A 21,014-nucleotide genomic window follows, 5' to 3' on the forward strand; every position below is an offset into this window, starting at 1 on the left:
CAGTGGCCGGATCTCAGCTCACTGCAAGCTCCGCCTCCCAGGTTTACACCATTCTCCTGCCTCAGCCTCCCGAGTAGCTGGGACTACAGGCGCCCGCCACCTCGCCCGGCTAGGTTTTTGTATTTTTTAGTAGAGACGGGGTTTCACCGTGTTAGCCAGGATGGCCTCGATCTCCTGGTTTTTCACTTTCTTGATGTTGTCCTTTGAGGCACAATACTTCACATTTAACATTAGACCAGTTAAATATATTGAGAGTTAAATCCATGTGAAAGTTGTACTCATATTACAGTATTGGAAAGAACAATGTAATCAAGTTGTTTTGTGGTATATTAGTACTTTTAACTAAGGTCTGTTAAACTAAGCTAGAAATTCACTGACATGTATTATGGTCAGATCTTTTAGCTTTTATTCTAGTTTACTTTCGCTTTCAATATATTATGCTCACCAGGTATTCTGTTTCTCACCCCACATGCATGCACATATCTTTGCATTCGTGACCTTTTAATTAGTATTAGATTTTTTTTTTTTTTTGAGATAGAGTCTAGCTCTTGCCCAGGCTGGAGTACTGTGGTGCAATCCCGGCTTACTGCAATCTCTGCCTCCCAGGCTCAAGCAATTCTCCTGCCTCAGCCTCCTGAGTAAAGGGGTTACAAGCATGCACCACCATGCCCAACTAATTTTTTGTATATTTAGTAGACACAGGGTTTCACCATGTTGGCCAGGCTGATCTCGAACTTCTGACCTCAGGTGATCTGCCCACCTTGGTCTCCTGAAGTACTGGGATTACAGGTGTGAGCTACTGCACCCAACCTGGTGTTAGAATTCCAATTAGGTGTTTTCAGACTGCTTTAGCAAAAATAATTTGATGTAGAAGAGAATCTTAGCTGGATAAGCCATTTATGATTTTTATAGGTCATTAATCCTGTTGCCTACCACCTCACCATCCATTTGAATGACTAGTTTGAATATGTTAGGAAGAATATATCTCTACAGAGGATAATATAGCAATCCTTTTCTTAAATTTCCCTTATATATGAAATTTATATATATTTAATTATATATATATTCTTAAATTTTTTTTATCATTTTCCTTCTTTCTTTAACCGACGTCCTCGAGCCATACTTTTCTTAAGTTTCATGCTAAATTCTACCCTGAATTAATGGTGGTCATTTATTTAACACACTGGTTCTAGATTCTTTTTTTAAATAATGATTGTATAGATACAGATATTTTTCCCTGCCCACCAGATAGCCATTCTACTGGAACTTAATGGTTAGCATTCCTTTGTTTCTCAGTTATAAAAGGTCCCTGCAGATTTTAACTCTCAGCTAAACAGATGCTAACATGGGGGTGAGATCTAAGAATGCTAGCATAAATTCACAGAGATAAATCCTTAGATATCTTCATCATTGGTCATGTGGGGAGAGTAAATCTAGGAAGGGATTATAAAGTTTATTTGGACGTTTCGTTTTTTGTTTTTATTTTGTTTTTTTGTTAATCTACATGAAGTCAAGTTCTTTCCCTTTTTTACCCTATTGAATTTTGTTTGAGGATAAACTCCTTGGTGTAGAAACTGTATCAAAGGTTTAAAGTTTTAATTTTTTTGAATATGTGTAATTTTTATTATTAGTGAAAAGAAATATATATATATGTATCAGTTTACTATCTATATTTCTCCTTGTTCTAATTGTTTGCTTACACATTTTTCTGTTTGGGTTTAAAGTAAGGATCCAGCTAAGTGGTTGGTCATTTAACAGATATTTGAGCTTCTGTTGTATGCCCAGTTTTTCTTAAAATAACCACAAGAAGCCTAAGACAGGGGTCTTGATTTGAAGACATTAGTATGATAGATTGGTGGTTTTCCACCAAAGACAGTTTTATCCCCTGGGAGACATTTGACACTGTCTAGAGACAGTTTTTATTGTCTCAGCAGCGGGTGCTATGATATCTAGTGGGTAGAGGCTGGGGATACAGCTAAAGAAAAGAATCCCAGCCTGGACAACGTGGTGAAACACCATCTCCACAAAAAACAAAAATTAGCCAGGCATGGTGGCACGCTGTGTGCCTGTAGTGTCCCAGCTATTCAGGAGGCTGACGCAGGAGGATCACCTGAGTCTGGGGGAGGCTGCAGTGAGCCATGATTGCACCATGGAACTCCAGCCTGGGTGACAGAGCAAGACCCCATCTCAAGAAAGAAAATAATGCACAAGAAAGCCCCCCAGTACAAAAATTACCTGATTCTCAATAATGCTAGGATAGAGAAACCAAAGTAACCTGTGAAATAGCTAGGTGCTATTTAATCAAAACAAGTATTTTGAGCTCCAGAATAACATTTTTAAAAATTTGTTTTTTTTTTTAAGACGGGGTCTTGCTGTCACCTAGGCTGGAGTGCAGCAATTGATTTTAGCTCATTGCAGTCCTGAACTCCTGGATTCAAGTGATCCTCCCACCTCTGCCTCCTAAGTAGCTGGGACTACAGGCTCACACCACCACACCCAGCTAAGTTTTTTTTTTATTTTTGTAGACATGTGTCCAGGCTTGTGTCAAACTCCTGGTCTCAAGCAATCCTCCTGCCTGCCTTGGCCTCCCGAAGTGCGGGGATTGCAGACGTGAGCCACTGCACCTGGCCTAGAGTAGTATTTGAGCTCCAGATAATTCCCAGAAGGGAGAGATCGCAGGAGTTGACCCTTGGTTAGGCTTTGAAGGGGAAAATTTGGGATCTTCCTTTAGTGCGGGGAGGGAGAAATGACAGGTCTTTGGGAAAAGACAGCAGGATAGGTCATTTGGGAGAAAGTTGACTTGTTTCTTAATTTAGGAAACAGAATAGTGACAACTAGAGTTATTCATATTTTTTCATCACCTCAAACACAAATAGGAAAGACTATAATGCAGATGGTAAGAGGTTGAAGAAACCAGAATTTTTTTTTTTTTTTTTTTTTGAGATGGAGTCTTGCTCTGTAGCCCAGGCTGGAGTGCACTGGCGTGATCTCTGCTCACTGCAAGCTCCGCCTCCCGGGTTTACGCCATTCTCCTGCTTCAGCCTCCAGAGTAGCTGGGACTACAGGCGCCCGCCACCTTGCCTGGCTAATTTTTTGTGTTTTTTAGTAGAGATGGGGTTTCACCGTGTTAGCCAGGATGATCCTGACCTCATGATCCGCCCACCTCGGCCTCCCAAAGTTCTGGGATTACAGGCGTGAGCCACCGCGCCCGGCTGAAACCAGAATTCTTATCTAACCATGTTGCAGAGAGAATGTTAACATTTCTTCATTTAATTGAGAGTTGATTTTGATCTCTGCAGTTTCTATTGCAAGAAGGCATTGCCTTCTCCAAGTGGCATCACAAGTGTCTGAGGGGCATGGTAACCTTTATTTCAGTATTGTGAGTGTTCTCTTTGTATACCTGTGCTTCCATAAGGCCAAGAAAAATAATATAAGCTCTGGGCCCTGCCTTTGAGTTAGGAGCTTTTGTCTGATGGGCTATTCTGCATTTGTGTAAACATTTGGTCTTTTTTCAGTGTATTTTTTGCCCTTTTATATTTAAACTAGTTTGATCAGGTGATGGCTGCTGTAGTGAGGACATGCTTTGTGTTCATGCTGTGCTGTATACATTTTCACAACCAGTCATCATGATCAAGAATTTTCTGTCTTCATGTTTTAGGTCGTAGTTCCCCCACTTCCTGGGAAAGCGTTTTTGCGTCAGCTTCCTTTTAGAGGAGATGATGGAATATTTGATGACAATTTTATTGAGGAAAGAAAACAAGGGCTGGAGCAGTTTATAAACAAGTAAGTGTTTCCTATTCCTCAAAGTGTAGCAGTGAGGTATGTTTTGAGACTACTTTAAGTGACTACTTACAGTTTAGATGTTAAGCTAAACTGCACTGTTGCCTTTTAGCCATTTCCTAACTTTTCATATCATTTAAAAAAAGTAAAAGTATCTGACAAGTTGAATATCATGTGATAAATATTAACACACTTGAGTGATTGAAATGAGCATCTTTGTGTTGACCTAAGTTTTGTATTTGTTTTTCTTGGTTAATTTATGCAAATTACATTTAAAATTACGGCATTTAAAAATACAGTTTTACTTATGATGCTTTCTGATTTAAGGTATGTTCTAGCATGAACAATAAAACTTACAATATACTTGCAATCATCTTGTCTGATTGCAGATGGAGGTATTAGCATGTCTTGTATAAAGGTGCACGTTTTTAATTTTCATGGTAAAATGTATTCTTTTAAAAATGTAAGAAGACTTAGGATTGTTTCTCTCTTTAGAAACTCTTGATAAGCTCAAACCAATATTTTTAGCTTTTAATTTTATTCCCATTTGAAATACAGCTATTTTGTAAAGTAATAGAAAGCCAGAGTGATAGAAAGATTTATGCCAAGAAAGACCTCACTGTAATTTGTGCATTGGCCTTAAACTAGGAAAAGTAAATCAAATCCTACAGAATATGGTAATCTGAGCTTACACTTTAAATTTTATGTAGTGATTTGAAGATGCATGAGTGGTAAACAGAAGAGAAAGGGTTACATAAAGCCCTTGGTTATCTACTGTAGCACTCAATCTTCATTGTCTGTAAACCAATTTTTTTTTTTTTTGAGACAAAGTCTTGCTCTGTCACCCAGGCTGGAGTGCAGTGGTGCAATCTTGGCTCACTGAAACCTCCACCTCCCAGGTTCAAGTGATTCTCATGCCTCAGCCACCTGAGTAGTTGGGATTATAGGTACACACCATAGTGTCTGGCTTATTTTTGTATTTTTAGTAGAGACAGGGTTTCGCCATATTGGCCAGGCTGGTCTCGAATCTCCGGACCTCAAGTGATCTGCCTGCCTCAGTCTCCCACAGTGCTGGGCTTACAAGCATGAGCCACCACGCCTGGCCTGTATTAGATGTTTTTAAGTTCTAAAATAGGAGTCTGGTTGCCCAGTCTGGTTTTAAGCAGGCAAAAACAAAATGCCTAGATATTTGTGCCTGTTTTTTTTAGTATTTTGGTCTTTTATTGAACTTCATTGTATTTCTAACTTCAATCCTGTATCTTCTCCTCTTTAAAATAGATTCTGGCCTGGTGCAGTGGATCACACCTGTAATCCCAGTACTTTGGGAGGCCGAGGTGCGCAGATCACTTGAGGTCAGGAGTTCCAAGGCCAGCCTGGCCAACATGGCAAAACCCTGTCTCTACTGAAAATACAAAAATTAGTGGGGCGTGGTGGTGCACGCCTTGAGTCTCAGCTACTCAGGAGGCTGTGGCAGGAAAATCGCTTGAACCTGGCAGGTGGAGGTTGCAGTGAGCCGAGATCACGCTACTGCACTCCAGCCTGAGTGACAGAGCAACACTTTATCTCAAAAAAAAAAAAAGATTCTTACATCAATTGACATGTTTCACTTTTAACATTAAAATTAAGTTTCTTATGAATACACCAGCTATATGTAAAGCTAATTGGATACATGTACCACAAGCAGTGAAAAATTTGTGATTAAATGTTTTCTAAATGAAGAGTTGTGAACCAAACAAAAGAAAATATGCCATTAGTTGATAGTGCATAGCTTTATGGACAGTCCAGAATAATACTTATTAGTAAACTGTACATGCTTCTGGGCCAAGCACAGTGGCTCGTGCCTGTAATCCCAGCACTTTGGGAGGCTGAGGTGGACAGATCACTTGAGGTCAGGGATTTGAGACCAGCGTGGTCAACATGGTGAAACCCCGTCTCTAGTAAAAATATAAAAATTATCTGGGCATAGTGGCACACGCCTGTAGTCCTAGCTACTCAGAGGGCTGAGGCACGAAATCACTTGAACCCAGGAGATGGAGGTTGCCATGAGCCAAGATCAGGCACTGCACTCCAGCCTGGGCAACAGAGCAAGACTCCATCTCAAAAAAAAAAAAAAAAAAAAAATTATACATGCTTCTTAACCTTAAAATTTGTGTTTTGAACTCCCCCACCTTGTATAAAATATTGGACTAAATTAATATTTTTTATTCTTAGGGTCGCTGGTCATCCTCTGGCACAGAATGAACGTTGTCTTCACATGTTTTTACAAGATGAAATAATAGATAAAAGCTATACTCCATCTAAAATAAGACATGCCTGAAATTTGGCAAGAAGGGGCAAAAATGTGACTATTAATGATTGATAAGCCACCAGTAAAGAAGTTCTAACTTTTAGCATGCTGCACAGAAACTGGTATAACATGCCTTCAGTATACTAACACTCATATGCTCAGTTTTGTTTTGTTTTGGCAGTGGACAAGAAGTTAATTTGCTTTAGTGAAAATCCCTCATTCCAGCCTTTCTATATAAATAGCTCTTCCTTGCTGTTTTAATGTGGTGCACACTATAGCCTCACAAACCTGTTATTCCAATGTAATCTTCAGTGTCCTAACTAAAGTTACTGGCTTGGTCTTATTTGCACAGTTTTTGTGTCTTGTTTGCTTCTTGCATCTGATTAACTAGAATATTTCTCTTTCCCCCTTTTAATGTGTGATGTCACTTGACCCAATTTATGTGTAGGAGCACTACACCATTGGTTTCCAATACTGCACACATAAGATACATACTTGTGTGCAGAAAGTATCTTCCTTCAGGCTTATAATACCCTTCACATGGAAGATTAATGAGGGAAATCTTTATATTCTGTATAAAAACAAAATCAAATTTATATACTAAAATCATTTGTCTAAAAATTTAAGTTGTTTTCAAATAAAAATTAAAATGCATTTCTGATATGCACTGACTGTGTTGCCTCCAGCTGTTCTTTGCTCTCTATGAGTGACTGCTTAAGTCATTTGTTGAGAGGGATTATTTACTAATTATATACTTCTCATTCCTGTCATTCCATTCCCTTTAAACAGTGGTGACATCAAATATACTTCCACCCATTGAATGGGGTATTTTCAACAACAACAACAAAAGTGATATACTAAAAAATGTATTCCTTAAGACTTACTGAATCATTTTGAAGCACTTTGCGTATTTCAAAACTGCTTTATAATCTCAAGTCATTTATTAAAAGGACTTTTAAAGATAAGTCAATACCAGTTCTCCTATTTTTCAGAAGTTTTTTCCTAGTTCAACTGAGTGACTTGTTTAAATAAATTTAGCAGGGGTGTAATAACTCTCCTTAGTCAGCAGGTTTGTGCTTTCTCTTTAATTTGGTTTGGGATAGTAGCACACTTTATCCTCTTTAAGAGAAGGGCACAGTCTTGTAGCCTGTGATAAGATACCAGAAAATACATGACTTCTTGCTGCCTAGCTTCTGTTGTGGTCAGACCTTTCAGCCAGAATGTGGTCTCTAGTTTGAGTCTGTACAACTTCTGGTGGTTTGGGGACCCGTTGTGACTTGGAGTTAAATCCCAAGGTAAAGAAATTTTGTCCTCCTACAGCAGAGGCGTCTCCTCTGAAATGGATCAGTCCATTTAAAAGGAAACAAGCTTAGGTCTTGGCCAAACTAGGATGTCCACCAAACAGATGGAAGTCATAGGAAGAAGTCATAGTTGCCCCATAAGGCCTTTCGTTGCTCAAACAGTATTTCACAGTTCCCTAATACTGGACATTTCAATTACTGTAAAGTAAGAAGGTACAAAGCTAAGCAACATGTAAATTTTATTTCAGTGAACTGAGAAGTAAAGTCAAAGGCTGTCAGTTTTGGGTATGCAGAACAGAATAATGGTAGCTCTGCAAAACCAAATAATTCTTTAAAGCAGTGGTTCTCACCAAGGCACAGTGACTTGCACCTATAGTGCCAGCATTTTGGGAGGCCAAGGCAGGAGGATTGCTTGAGGCCAGGAGTTCTGAGACCAACCTGGGTGACATAGTGAGACTGTGTCTGTACAAAAAGTTTAAAAATTAGCTGGGCATGGTAGTGTGTGCCTGTAGTCCCAGCCACTTGGGTGGCTAGCTGGAAGTTTATCTTGAGCCCAGGAAGTTGAGGTTGCAGTGAGGCAAGATCATGCCACTTCATTCTAGCCTGGGTGAGAGTGAGACCCTGTCTCAAAAGAATTTTTTTTTTTTTTTTCTGTTAAACATTAAAATAAAGCAGTGGTTCTCAACCAGGGATGATTTTGTCCCCCAGGGGATGTTTGGCAATGTCTGAAGATATTTTTGGTTGTCTCAACTAGGGAATGTTACTGGAATCTAACAGGTGGATGTCAGAGATGCTGCTAAACCTCTTACAATGAACAAGCCAGCCTCCCACAACAGAAAAATGTCAGTGATGTCAGGGTTTCCACTCAACATAGAGTCTTGATTTTGATCACTTACAGATAAGGAATAGTGTGGTTTAGGATGGTTTGTACCAGCCTGCCCACTTTTAACCTCTACCACAATTTCCTAAGGGCAGGCATGCTCTTGAAAAGTCATTGGTTTTAAAGTAGGCGAAAAGTTTATTCTAGGTAACATGTTTTTGCCTAATGGAGGAGGGTACTTTTCAGTGTTGTCTCGTAGGAAATTGAGACCATGGTTTATAGTAAAACTATGCCTTTAACCCACTGAAGTAAAAATACAGGTGCTCATAATTCTAACTACATAGGAGGGGTTTCCAGAATCCTGTAAGAATCTTCCTAAAAAAACTAATTTGGCAGTGAATTACAAAGCAATAGATGGGTAATTCTAAGGAATCTCAGGCTCTGTGTCCATTATTTAAGTATTTAATTGCCTTGTCTCAACTCCTGCCAGTTATAAAGGGTCAATATCGGTGGTAACTTTAGTAACTTACATTGAGGATTACATGTAAAATTCATAGAACGGTGTCGGAACATATAAAAGCATAATAATAGTTATCAGTTGACAGTGGTAGTCATGGATACAACAGTAGTAGTAGCAAATGGTACCACTCTTACTCATTTACCATGGCAGTTCCAGAATAGGTTTATCTGGTATTTGATTTGCTACCCAGAGGTTCTGCCATCATGACCCCTGGTAGTGATTATGACTTGGGAAGGGATGTTAGGGGAGGAGGAGCATCTCCTTTTTATTACACCCCATGGTTTTTCCACTCAGCCCTTTTTGCTAGGAGGCCACCCTAGATTAAAAGTCTGTCCTGTTGTGTCCACTTGCTTTGCGTTTTTTGGTTACATGAGTGGGGTGAATATGGCCAATGAAGGAATAAGGCTGTGGCCCCCAGGCCTTTACAGATAAAATGTGTTTGAGCTATGGATGGACAGAGTTTAGCCCACTCCCTGGCATATAGATTAATATTCAGTGGGTGCCAGCTGCTATTATTAACAAAACGCCAGTGTTTAGGCTAGGAAAGGAGTTAAAACTGTTTTAGGATAGAGAGAATAAGTTTGTAATAATTCCACTGTGATCTCTGTCACAGAACTTCCCTATGAGGTAGATAATGTTATTTTTACAAATGAGAAGACTGAGGTTTTGAAAGCTTGAGCAGAATTTTCAAGGTTAACCAGGAGAGGATGGTACTGGATATAAACTGTGAAGATGTTTGATTCTAAAGGCCATGGCTTGGTGTACTTCCTTGTGGACAGGGCCTATGACTTTTTTTTTTTTTTTTTTTTTTTTTTTGAGATGAAGTCTCACTCTTCCCCAGGCTGGAGTGCAGTGGCGTGATCTTGGCTCACTGCCTCCGCCTCCTGGGTTCAAGCAGTTCTCCTGCCTCAGCCTCCCAATGTAGCTGGGATGACAGGCGTGCGCCACCATGCCCCGCTAATTTTGTATTTTTTAGTAGAGACGGGGTTTCACCATGTTAGTCAGGCTTGTCTCAAACTCCTGACCTCAAGTGATCCACCTGCCTCAGTCTCCCAAAGTGCTAGGATTACAGGCGTGAGCCACCGCGCCCAGCCGTGCCTATGACTTTCAATACAGTTACTGAATGAGTGAAAGGGTGAATGTTAAGAAACAATTCCTATATCCTTTGTTATGAATGAATAGGTTTGGTTTGGTTTTTCTAATAGTATTTTTCACTTTGTCTCCCTAGTATGTTTTTTAGTTTTGATTTTAAGTTTAGGTGTAAGTAGCTCTTTTGGACATGCACAGCTTACTAGAAGTATCGTATTTTCCTAAACATAGCTGCCCACCACAATTACTCTCTTAGGACTGAGTTTAGGATTTTCTTTTTTAAAGCTTCCCAAGTAATTCCAAAACTGTCAGGTTTGGTCATTTAGCTCGGAGGCCCTGTGATTTCCTTGAACTTGGTCAAATCTGATCTTACCTGGCTACTTAAGTCATTACAAAAAGAAATCAAGAAATTGAGAAAAAAGGATTTATCAGAACTTGAGAAATTACTTTTGTAAATCCTGATTTACAGGAAGTGAAGTTTGCTTTATTCCAACCTTGCTAAGAAAATAAGACTGACTTGGAGGCCAGGGAAATTAATTTAAAAGCACAAAGGAAGCTTAGAGGGTGCTGGGCAACAACACCTCATCCCAGATGCTCTTTACTGTAGAGTGAGTGCCAGAAATGAAAGCGACCCAGTGGACTCAACTAGCAACACCAAGCACTTGATTGTGCAAAGTGCTGACAGACAGGAGAGATCAAACGCCAGCCCTTTCCTCAAACCCAGTCATGAAAAGACTAAGAGGTACAGTAGTCACGGCAAATGTTAGGACGAGAAGGGACACGGTAGTTCAGGTGGATGGAAGGGAATGACCAAAATGAAATAAATAATTCTGGTTTAAGCTTCTACAGGTAAAAAGCTTGAAAGTTGACACCAAGCCTGGCACAGTGGTATGCACCTATAATCAACAGTACTTTGGGAGGCTGAGGCAGGCAGATTACTTGAGCCCAGGAGTTCGAGACCAGCCTGGACAACATGGCAAAACGCAGTCTCTATACAAATTAAAAAATTAGCCAGGGATGGTGGCATGTACCTGTAGTCCCAGCTACTTGGGAGACTGAGGCGGGAGATCACCTGAGCCTGGGAGGGTGGGGCTGCAGTGAGCCGTGATTGCGCTGCTGCACTCCAGCCTGGGTGACAGAGTGAGACCCTTTCTCAAGAGAAAAAGTTATCATCTTGTCCTTACAACAAGAAAAATCTGGACAAATGGAAAATCAATGACTTTTCTTGGACCCATCAGAGAATTGAGGTTGAAGGGCAAACCACCATCCTAAAGTCTGGAGAAACAGGGCTATCTAGAGAGAGACAGCCAAAATCTGCTTATCTGGAGCAAAAGCTACTGGAGCCATAAGCTAGTTGGAAACACTTAGATGGTAATGAATTGCTAGCGGCTGAGTGTGGGCGAGTATGAGAGTGAGAAGTCCCTGGGGATCGTAGTCTTTAAGAGGGGTCTCCACAGGTTCGTGAGCTTTACCTCCAAGAATCCCACCACATTCTCAGTGAAGTTCTAGTAAGATCTGTGGCTCTGATGTGGAAAAAGGATCAATGTCCAAAACCTTTATTACAAAGGCTTACTCTCCAGGGTGAAAGACTGCCAGAGCCTTATCCCAACTGGCGGAAGGGCGTTCTTCCCACTCTAGCCCGTCCCCTCTAGGCTTCCTGTCTTACTTAATTGGGGCGGGGATGGGGACTTAGTCAAGAGGGGTCAGGATTTCAAGGAAATAGACTGGAAATGCTGCAGCCAGAGAAGGGAGTAGGAGGCCAGAAAGGAAAAGCTCTACCACTGGAAAAACACTTGTGAAGCTCACAGGCCCACTAAGACATAGATTTAATCTGAAGATTATAGAATGGCCGGGCGCGGTGGCTCAAGCCTGTAATCCCAGCACTTTGGGAGGCTGAGACAGGCGGATCGCGAGGTCATGAGATCGAGACCATCCTGGCTAACACGGTGAAACCCCGTCTCTACTAAAAAAATACAAAAAACTAGGCGGGCGCCTGTAGTCCCAGCTACTCCAGAGGCTGAGGCAGCCTAAATCCGGGAGGCGGAGCTTGCAGTGAGCTGAGATCCAGCCACTGCACTCCAGCCCTGGCGACAGAGCGAGTCTCTGTCTCAAAAAAAAAAAAAAAAAGATTATAGAATATCCCGCTTCCCACAGTTTACCACCACACCAATGGGATTCCAGTGTAATCGCAGTGGATTATAGCATAAGTCCCCCTCTGTGGAGGAGTAACTAGGGAAACCCAAAGTTAAGAGACAGGCAAAAGCAAAGACACTAGAGGAAGGTGAAACCTCTGGCACCTGTAACTGCAGCAAACATTAAACATAGTCCATCCTCTAGCCAGATTACCATGAACCTTCACACTTAAGGCCTGTTTACCTCAGTTTCTATTACCCAGTGCAACATACCTGGCTTTCAACAAAAAATTTCAAGGCATGCCAAAAAGAAAGAAAAAACAGTCTGAAGAGAGAAAGCAATCAGAACCAGAGTTGGATATGACACAGATTCCCTGTTTGATAATTACAACCTAACATATTAAAATGTGTAATGGAAAAAGTAGACATGTGCAAGAATAGATGGGTAATCAGAGAGATGGAAACTCAAAAGGAAATGCTAAAAATCAAAATCACTATAATAAAAATGAAGAATGTTTTTGATGGACTCATAAGTAGACTTGACAAATTTAGGAAGCAATTAGTGAATTTGAAGGTAGGTCAATAGGAACTTCCCAAACTGAAATGGGAAGAGAAAAAGTAGGAAAAAAACCCAGACCATCTGAAAACTGGGATCATTTCAAAAGGTATAGCGTATGTGTAATTGGAATACCTGAAAAAGAGTAGAGCAAAAAAATATATACAGTTGAACAATGCAGGGGTTGGGGTGCCAACCCCTCACTCATATAGTTGAAAATTTGCATGTAATTTTTGACTCCCCCAAAATTTAATAGCCTACTGTTTTCCAGAAGCCTTGCTGATAACATAGTTAACAAGTATTTTGTATGTTACGTGTATACTGTATTCTTAAAGTAAGCTAAAGAAAATGTTACTAAGAAAATCCTAAGGAAGAGAAAACATTCACTATTCATTAAGTGGAAGTGGATCACCATAAAGGTCTTCATCCTCATCTTCACGTTGAGTAGGCTGAGGAGGAGGAAGAGGAGGGGTTGGTCTTGCTGTCTAGGGGTGGGGAGGCAGAGAGGTGGAGGAGGTGGAAGGGGAGGCAGAAGGGACAGGCACATTCTATTACTTTTATTGAAAAAGTCTATGTATGAGTGGGCCTGCGCAGTTCAAACCCGTGTCGTTCAAACTGTCTATATGTTTGAAGTAATAATGGCTGAGACCTTTCCAAAATTAGTGAACCAAACCACGGATCCAGGATGCTGAGAGAACACCAAACAGAATAAATTTAAAAATAATAACCTTGTTGGTAAAAAAATAAAAATAACAAAAACACCTAGGGATGTCATGTTCAAACTGCAAAAATACCAAAGACCAAGATAAAATCTTGAAAGAAGTCAGAGAAAAAAGTAAAATAAGGGAGTGCTGGCTTGACAGTTTGTAAGTATCTTTTATCAGTAGTCTTGAGAACAGAGGTAATATTTTATAATACCTGGAGTCTAATTTGAATGGGAAAATGGTGTATCTTTAATATTCTTTTTTTTCTTCTGCTCTAAGGAAGAGAGAGAGGGGGTCACCTTTAATATTCTGTAACTGAAATTTATTATTTCTTCCATTATGAATGTAGAAGTAAACCAGAGAATTAGTAGAAGCAGGACTTTTGACTGTCACCAATTAAAAAATGTAAGTATGTTAATTATATCACATTTGTTGTTGCAGATCTTGAAATACATTGATCACTGCTTGAAAATTGTTGTAGTTATCAGACTCACCCCCAGATCTTGTTTAATTTTTTTTTTTCTTTTTTTTTTTTTTTGAGACAGGGTCTCAATCTGTTGCCCAGGCTAGAGTGCAGTGGTGCGATCTCAGCTCACTGCAGCCTCCACCTCCTGGGTTTGAGCGATTCTCCAGACTCAGCCTCCCAAGTAGCTGGAACTACAGGCACACACATGCCTAATTTTTTTTTTTTTTTTTTCCAGTAGAGTCAGGGTTTCACCGTGTTGGTCAGGCTGTTCTCAAACTCCTGGCCTCAAGTGATCCGCCCTTCTTGGCCACCCAAAGTGCTGGGATTACAGGTGTGAGCCACCGCACCCAGCTTGTTTAACATTTTCCAAAGAAGCACATATTTTATCACAAGTTTTAAAATATTTTAATAAACATACTTCAATAAGTTGGTTTCTTTTGTAATCCTATGTATTTTATTTTATACTTTTACAAACAGATATGTGAGTAGGGGTCTTTACAAAAATGTTTAAGAAGCCCTAATGTAAAAACTCTGAATGCTCCTGTCACAGAGTAAGATCTGAAGTGCCTGATGTGGAACAGGTTCACTTGGTGCTCCGGTGTGTGTACAAGGGGAAGCAGGAGCAGGAGAGACAGAAAGACAGAGATTGGTGATCCGACCACCTATTGAGTGTTTAGGTTTCGGTGTAGGCTTTTACATGTATTACCTCATTTAATTATCAAAACAGCCCTATTGGATGGGTATTATCTTCATTTTACCAAGAGAGGAAATGGGACAGAGTTTAATTTGTCCAAGGTCACACAGCCAGTAAAAAGTACAATTGGGATTCAAACCCAAGTCTTTGTGATTCTAAAACCTGCACCTGTGTGATGGATGCTGCCTCCAATCTGGACTGTGTGCAGCTTGGCCAAGGCCCATGCCGAACACTCGCCCTGACAGCTGGTGCCTGCAGACTCCTGGACTCTACACCCCTCGTTCTCACACAGTTGCCTTGGTGCCAGTGTTATCAAAGAGGCCAACATGAGCAGAGGCTCATGTTGAGCTAAAGAAAAATTAAACATTTAAGAGAATTCAGTTACAAACCTGGAATGGTCGTTCCTGCTTGACAGATGTAAACACCGCAGCTTTGTCATTGCTTAGCTCTCTCAGCACATTTCCTTTGCTTTCTAGCTAGATTATACTTTAATCCAGTTGTTTTCATGTTCACTAAATCCAAACCATGTTTAACCGGTTTATTCATTGGAGTGTCTCTGAGGTGAAGAAAGTTTTGTCCTTTCAACTTCACTGGGGATTTGCTGTCTTCTTTCTGCAAAGGGATTTTCCTGGATCTGTAATCTGAACACTTTGACCTGTGAGCGTTTTTTCCCCCAACTAGGAGCAAATTTGTGAGGCTTGACCCTTTGTGTGCTGTGGAGCAGAGACAATGCCCTTCTGTGAATGTCTTCTCCTCTTGAGGACAGTAGTAATTGGCGACAGGAATGTTAATCATTTGGCAAGCGCTTCTTCATGGCCTTGCTGCCCTTTGCCACTGCAGCCAACTCCCGGCTTGCCTCTACTCCCTCCTTGAGAATGGAGCCGCCATTTTGTGGCAGCTTTCTACAGAAGTTTTGTTCAAGAGCACTTTGAGAGTTGACAGTCTGACTTAAACTGAAGTAAGTGAATACCAGTTCACTCTCAGATCACAGTCTGAGTTGATGAGACAACAGGTCCTCACACACATTGTCTGGTGGAAGGATAGATTGTTACAACTTTTATGGAAGGCAATTTGGCAATAACTATGAAAACTATATGCCCAGGAATCTCACTTCTAGGAATTTATCTCAGAGCACACTTTCTATTTGGAGATATATTTGTAGAATATAGATTTAATATTAATTGAATATATCTTAAAGATTATATAAGAAACAGATAACATTGAACATTGGTTGTCTGGCTTGGGGACTGGCTGGCTCAAGGACAGGGACAAAGGGAAAACATTACTTTAAAAACAAAAAACACAAAAACCCTTTTTATTTTGGAATAATTTTTTTTTCTTTGAGACAGAGTCTTGCTCTTGTCACCCAGGCTGGAGTGCCGTGCACAATCTCAGCTCACTGCAACCTCCACCTCCCAGGTTCGAGTGATTCTCATGCCTCAGCCTCTCAAGTAGCTGGGATTACAGGCACCTGCCACCACGCCTGGTAAATTTTTGTATTTTTAGTAGAGATGGAGTTTCACCATCTTGACCAGGCTGGTCTCAAACTCATGACCTCAGGTGATCTACCTGCCTTGGCCTCCCAAAGTACTGGGATTATAGGCGTAAGCCACTGCGCCTGGCCTGTTTTGGAATAATTTTAGATTTACAGAAAAGTTGTAAGAGTACAAAGAGTTATATACCCCTTCATGCTGACATCTTACAGGACCATGGCATATTTGTCAAAACTAAGAACCAAGCACTGGGACCAGGAGTGGTGGCTCACGCCTATAATCTCAACACTTTGGGAGGCCAAGGCCGGTGATCACTTGAGACCAGGAGTTCGAGACCAGTTTGGTCAACATAGTGAAACCCCCTGTCTACCAAAAACACAAAAATTAGCCGAGTGTGGTGGTACGCACCTGTAATCCCAGCTACTCGGGAGGCTGAGGCCGGAGAATCGCTTGAACCCAGGAGGCAGAGGTTGTAGTGGACTGAAATTGTGCCACTGGACTCCAGCCTGGGCAACAGAGTGAGACTCTGTCTCAAAAAAAAAAAAAAAAAGAAAAAGAAAGAAAGAAACTAGTATTGGTACATTGTTACTAACCAAATTCCAAACTTTGACTTTCACTAGTTTTTTTTTTTTAATTATTTTTAAAATTTTTTTAGAGATAGGGGTGTGTGGCTCACTGTGTTGCCCATGCTGGTCTCCAACTCCTGGGCTCAAGTGATCCATTCACCTTGGCCTCCCAAAGTGCTGGGATTACAGGTGTGAGCCACAGTGCTGGACCAGGGAACCATATTTCACTTAGTCCTCCTATCTCTTTAGTTTCCTGGTCTGTGACATGTATATCCTTTTGAACTTTGTATCATGTGACTATTAACTATTCAAAAACAAGTAAATTAATTAATTAATTTTTTGTTGTTTTTTTTTGAGGTGGAGTCTCACTCTGTCGCCTAAGGTGGAGTGCAGTGGTGCCATCTTGGCTCACTACAACCTCTGCCTCCCAGGTTCAAGTGATTCTCCTGCCTCAGCCTGAGTAGCTGGGATTACAGGCACATGCCACCATGCCCAGCTAATTTTTGTATTTCTAGTAGAGATGGGATTTCACCATGTCGGTCAGGCTGGTCTCGAACCCCTGACTTCGTGATCCGCCCGCCTCAGTCTTCCAAAGTGCTGGGATGTCTTCCAAAGTGCTGTGAGCCATCGCACCTGGCCAAAAACAAGTAAATTTTTTAAAAGAAATAGACTTGGAAAGTGCTAGGATGTTAGAACTGTAACAAATCTTAGAGGCAATCTCATCTAAGCCTCTCATAATGGGAAAGGACTTGTCCAAGGGCCTCCCCTAACAGCGGACCTGGGGCTCAGGCTAGAAACCAAGGGGAGGGGCCTGGGATTCAGGGAGCTGAGGGGCCCTTGGAGAGTGGTTGAAAGAACACAGGCTTTGAAGTCATCCAGACTTGGGCTGGTCACTACACTTCTATTTGGACTGGCTTCTTTCGCTCCACATAATGTTTTAAGAGTCATCCATGTTGCACACATATCAATAATTTGCTTAAAAGACCAAAAAAAAAATAAAAATAAAAACAATTCCTTGAAGAAGTATTCCTGATTTCTAAGAATTTTCTGAGAAAAAGAAGTATGTTTCTCTATCCTGGATCTGTACTTGTGCAGAAATGCGACACCGCTGACCACTCTCTAACCTTCCCATAGACATTCCCGCACATTTCAGCACCAAACAGAAGCTTGCTTGGTGCACTTTGTCCGCAGCCCAGGCACTGTTGCTGGGGAGGGCCTGCAGGGAAGCAGTGGTTAAGAGCACTGTGAGACAAAGCCCTCAGGCAGGGGAAATCAGAAGAAAACCTCAAATGTAAACACTGAGTCAGTACCTCCATATTAAGAAAGAAGCAGGGGAAATTAGCTAGGTGTGGTGGCGTGCGCCTATGGTCCCAGCTACTCAAGAGGCTGAGGTGGGAGGGTGGCTTGAGCCCAGGAGGTCAAGGCTGCAGTGAACTGTGCACCACTGCACTCCATCCAGCCTGGGTGATAGAGCAAAACCATGTCTCTAAATAAACAAATAAAATAATGCAAATTAAAAACCACATGATAGATTTTTTGGAAAATGTAGATGAAAAGAACTTAAAGGCCCACATGGGAAGATCCCTTGAGGCCAAGAGTTTGAGACCAGTCTGGGATTCTACCCTGTCTCCAGGCAGGAGAATCGCTTGAACCTGGGAGGCGGAGGTTGCGGTGAGCCAAGATCATACCGCTGCACTCCTGCCTGGGTGACAAGAGCGGGACTCTGCCCCACCCCTGCCAACCGCCAAAAAACTTCAAACTGTCCAGACCTTGTCTTGCAGGCCTGCTGACCTCCATGACTGCACCTCTCTGGAGGAAGAAGGCACTGACTGTGTGAGATCCAGCCTCCTGGGCCCTGGGGGTCAGGTCATAAAGCTTCCTCTTCTCTCTTTGATTCTCTCTCCAGAGATGGGCAGCACCTCCTAGAGTGAATGTGTGCACCACATAAAAATTCAAAGCAAATGGAAATTTTAGTAAATTTGCCAATTCCACTAAAACATGCATTTGAGAATCCTTTTTGAAATACAGGACTACAGTCCTAGAGAATAATTTGTTGATTTTTCAGAGCTGATGTATCTAGTTTCAATTTTTTTGGTAGGTTTTACCATTGCACCCTTCCTTTCATGCCGTGAATCTGCATTAATAAGACAATCAAGGCCAGTCTCGGTGGCCCGTGCCTGTAATCCCAGCACTCTGAGAGGCTGAGGTGGGTGAATTGCTTGGGCCCAGGAGTTCGAGACCAGCCTGGGCAACATAGGAAGACCCTGTCTCTACAAAAAGTACAAAACTTAGCTGGGCGTGGTGGTGCCCACCTGTAGTCCTAGCTACTCAGGAGGCCGAGGTGGGAGGATCGCTTGAGCCCAAGAGATGCAGGCTATAGTGAGATGAGATCATGCCACTTCACTCCATCCTGGGCAACGAAGCAAGCCGGGTCTCAAAAAACAGTAAAATAAAATAAAATAAGGTAATTAAGAAAGAAAACTAAAATTAAGACAATATGAGGGATATGAAGATGATGAGAAAATGTAAGTCGGTTTTTATCCCCTCAGAAACCAGGCAATATATATATTTAAATTATCATCCCAGTTATTTTATTACTCATTTATAACGATTCTTATGGCCTGTACTTAAATGAAGGCAAAGTTGATGGCTGTGGCTGCCGCCATCACGCCGGCTGCAGCAGGGAGGCGCGGCTGGGACTGCACACTCCGCAGAGCCAGTGAGAGCCCCACCGGGAGCTCTGCCTTTTCTTAGTTGAGATGGGAACTCCTGGAGCTGCCACAGCCTCCCAAACCACAGCTGCAGACCCAGGCCTCCTGCTCCATGGAGCAGGCAGAAGTCCCCCGACTCCTGGGCAGGGCTGTAGCCACCCAAACTACAGCTGTGGATTCGAACCTCTTTATGCTCTTGGAGGAGGGCTGGGTGCAGGCAGGATCTGCTGAGACTGCAGCCACCCTCCTAGGCACAGGACCCATCGTCTCTGTAGCCTGTACCCTTGGGGGCCCCAGGAGGGAAACTCCCCACCCCAATCCCTGCAGGCTTGGGGGTGTCTGTTCCCACTGCCTGGCCCTCCTAGGTGCAGGACCTCTGCATCCCTGCAGCCTGCACCTTCAGGGGCCCCAGGAAGGACACTCCCCAACCCCTCCGCATCCCTGCAGGCTCGAGGGTGTCTGTTCCCACTGCCTGACCTCTCTCCACTTCTGGCGCCTGCTCTGATCTTGGAGTGGGATTGGGGCTGAGCCCCCAGGCCTTGAATGGCAGCAGGAGACAGAGTCCTGGCCTGAACGGGGCAGGTCCTCGGCAAGGCCCCACTTTCAGGCCAGAGAGGGCTTGAAGGCCAGGCTGCCAATGCCACAGACTGAAGTGGGGACTGGTGGTGCCTCTTCCTGGCACCCGTGGCCACGCATGGACCAATTGGCACCCACTTCCTCCCCTCTGAGGTCCATGAAAACTGGGCTCAGCCAGAGCAGGGCAGAGGATGGCCATAAGAGAAGAGGGTAGAGAGACAAAGACGACCCTCTCTGCTGGGAGCTTCAGAGACCTGCAGAGACATCCAAATGACCTGCCTGCAGAGAGGAGCCAACCTCTCCAGGGCCACGTCTCTGCTGAGAGCTCAACACTCCACAGGATGATCTGCCTGGAAAGAGGAGCTGCCCACTGTGGGTCTCCTCTGAGCTGTTTTAACACTAAATAAAACTCTTCATCTTCTTCACCCTTCACTTGTCTGTGTGCCTCATTCTTCCTGGACACAGGACAGGAACTCAGGCCACAGAAGTTTCTAGTCAGAAAAATCGACACCCCAGAGATCCCATAACGAAGCGAAGAATAAGCTCACAACTGTGGCCCTGAAACGAAACTCAGCTAGGACATGGCAGGCGGCTGGGCTGGTCGCTGACTTGATTTTTCAGAGGTGGCAGCTCCCTCTCCCTTTCTGAAAGAAGTTGAGCCGCAGCCAGATTTGGGGTGGAATCACATGGCAGTTACTCCAAGTGCTCACCACAGTCTACTCGTGGTCATCTGGTGGTTTCTGGAGCCATTTTCTGGGCCCAGTCTCACTCCCGGGGCCTGCTTGCTCAGCCTCTGCTTATAGCTGGGCTAGACCCAGATTTGGCAGGTTTGAGGCAAATAAAGGAAGGTAAGGCAGGCATTTTCCTTTTTGCAGATAATTCTGACCACCAAGACACCAAAGAGGAGGACAGAAAGCAGGTTGAAGAGACTGCCAGACGGTTTCGGCTTGAGAGAGAAGAGATGCTGGCAAGGGCAGCCTGTGTGTGCAGAGAGAGAGGCCTGGGCTGCCGGGAGTAAGGCGAGCCCAGCATGAGCCAAGCAATCCCTCACTGCCCCCTTCCTTGTGCTGACTGCCCAGATCTCCACCAGCTGGAAAATGTGGATCCCTCCCACTCCCCCATCATCTGAGTATTGAGTTACTGGAACAAAGGCACCTGGAGCAGGTGTGACCTAGGGCCACAAGGTGCTGACATGTCCTGTGGCACCACCTTCCAGGAGAGCGAGTGCCCAGGTGGGGAAGAACAGCCCCATGGAGAAGCAGCTCCAGTGTAACCCACAGTTGTTGTTTTTTTTTTTTCTTTTCTTTTCTTTTCTTTTT

At 42.8% G+C, this 21,014-nt stretch overlaps 1 protein-coding gene across 1 annotated transcript in view; it reads left to right on the forward strand.

Moving 5' to 3' along the window:
• SNX3 (sorting nexin 3) overlaps window positions 1–6,734 on the forward strand; it is a 49,119-nt gene extending 42,385 nt beyond the window's left edge. The window contains exons 3-4 of the mRNA XM_023205966.3: window positions 3,659–3,783; window positions 5,992–6,734. Coding sequence (XP_023061734.1) covers window positions 3,659–3,783; window positions 5,992–6,097 — 231 coding nt within the window. The 3' untranslated portion in view covers window positions 6,098–6,734. The remainder of the gene's footprint in view (window positions 1–3,658; window positions 3,784–5,991) is intronic.
• Window positions 6,735–21,014: the final 14,280 nt, after the last annotated feature.

The sequence above is a fragment of the Piliocolobus tephrosceles genome, chromosome 5, assembly GCF_002776525.5.
Source record: "Piliocolobus tephrosceles isolate RC106 chromosome 5, ASM277652v3, whole genome shotgun sequence".
Taxonomy (NCBI): Eukaryota; Metazoa; Chordata; class Mammalia; order Primates; family Cercopithecidae; genus Piliocolobus; species Piliocolobus tephrosceles.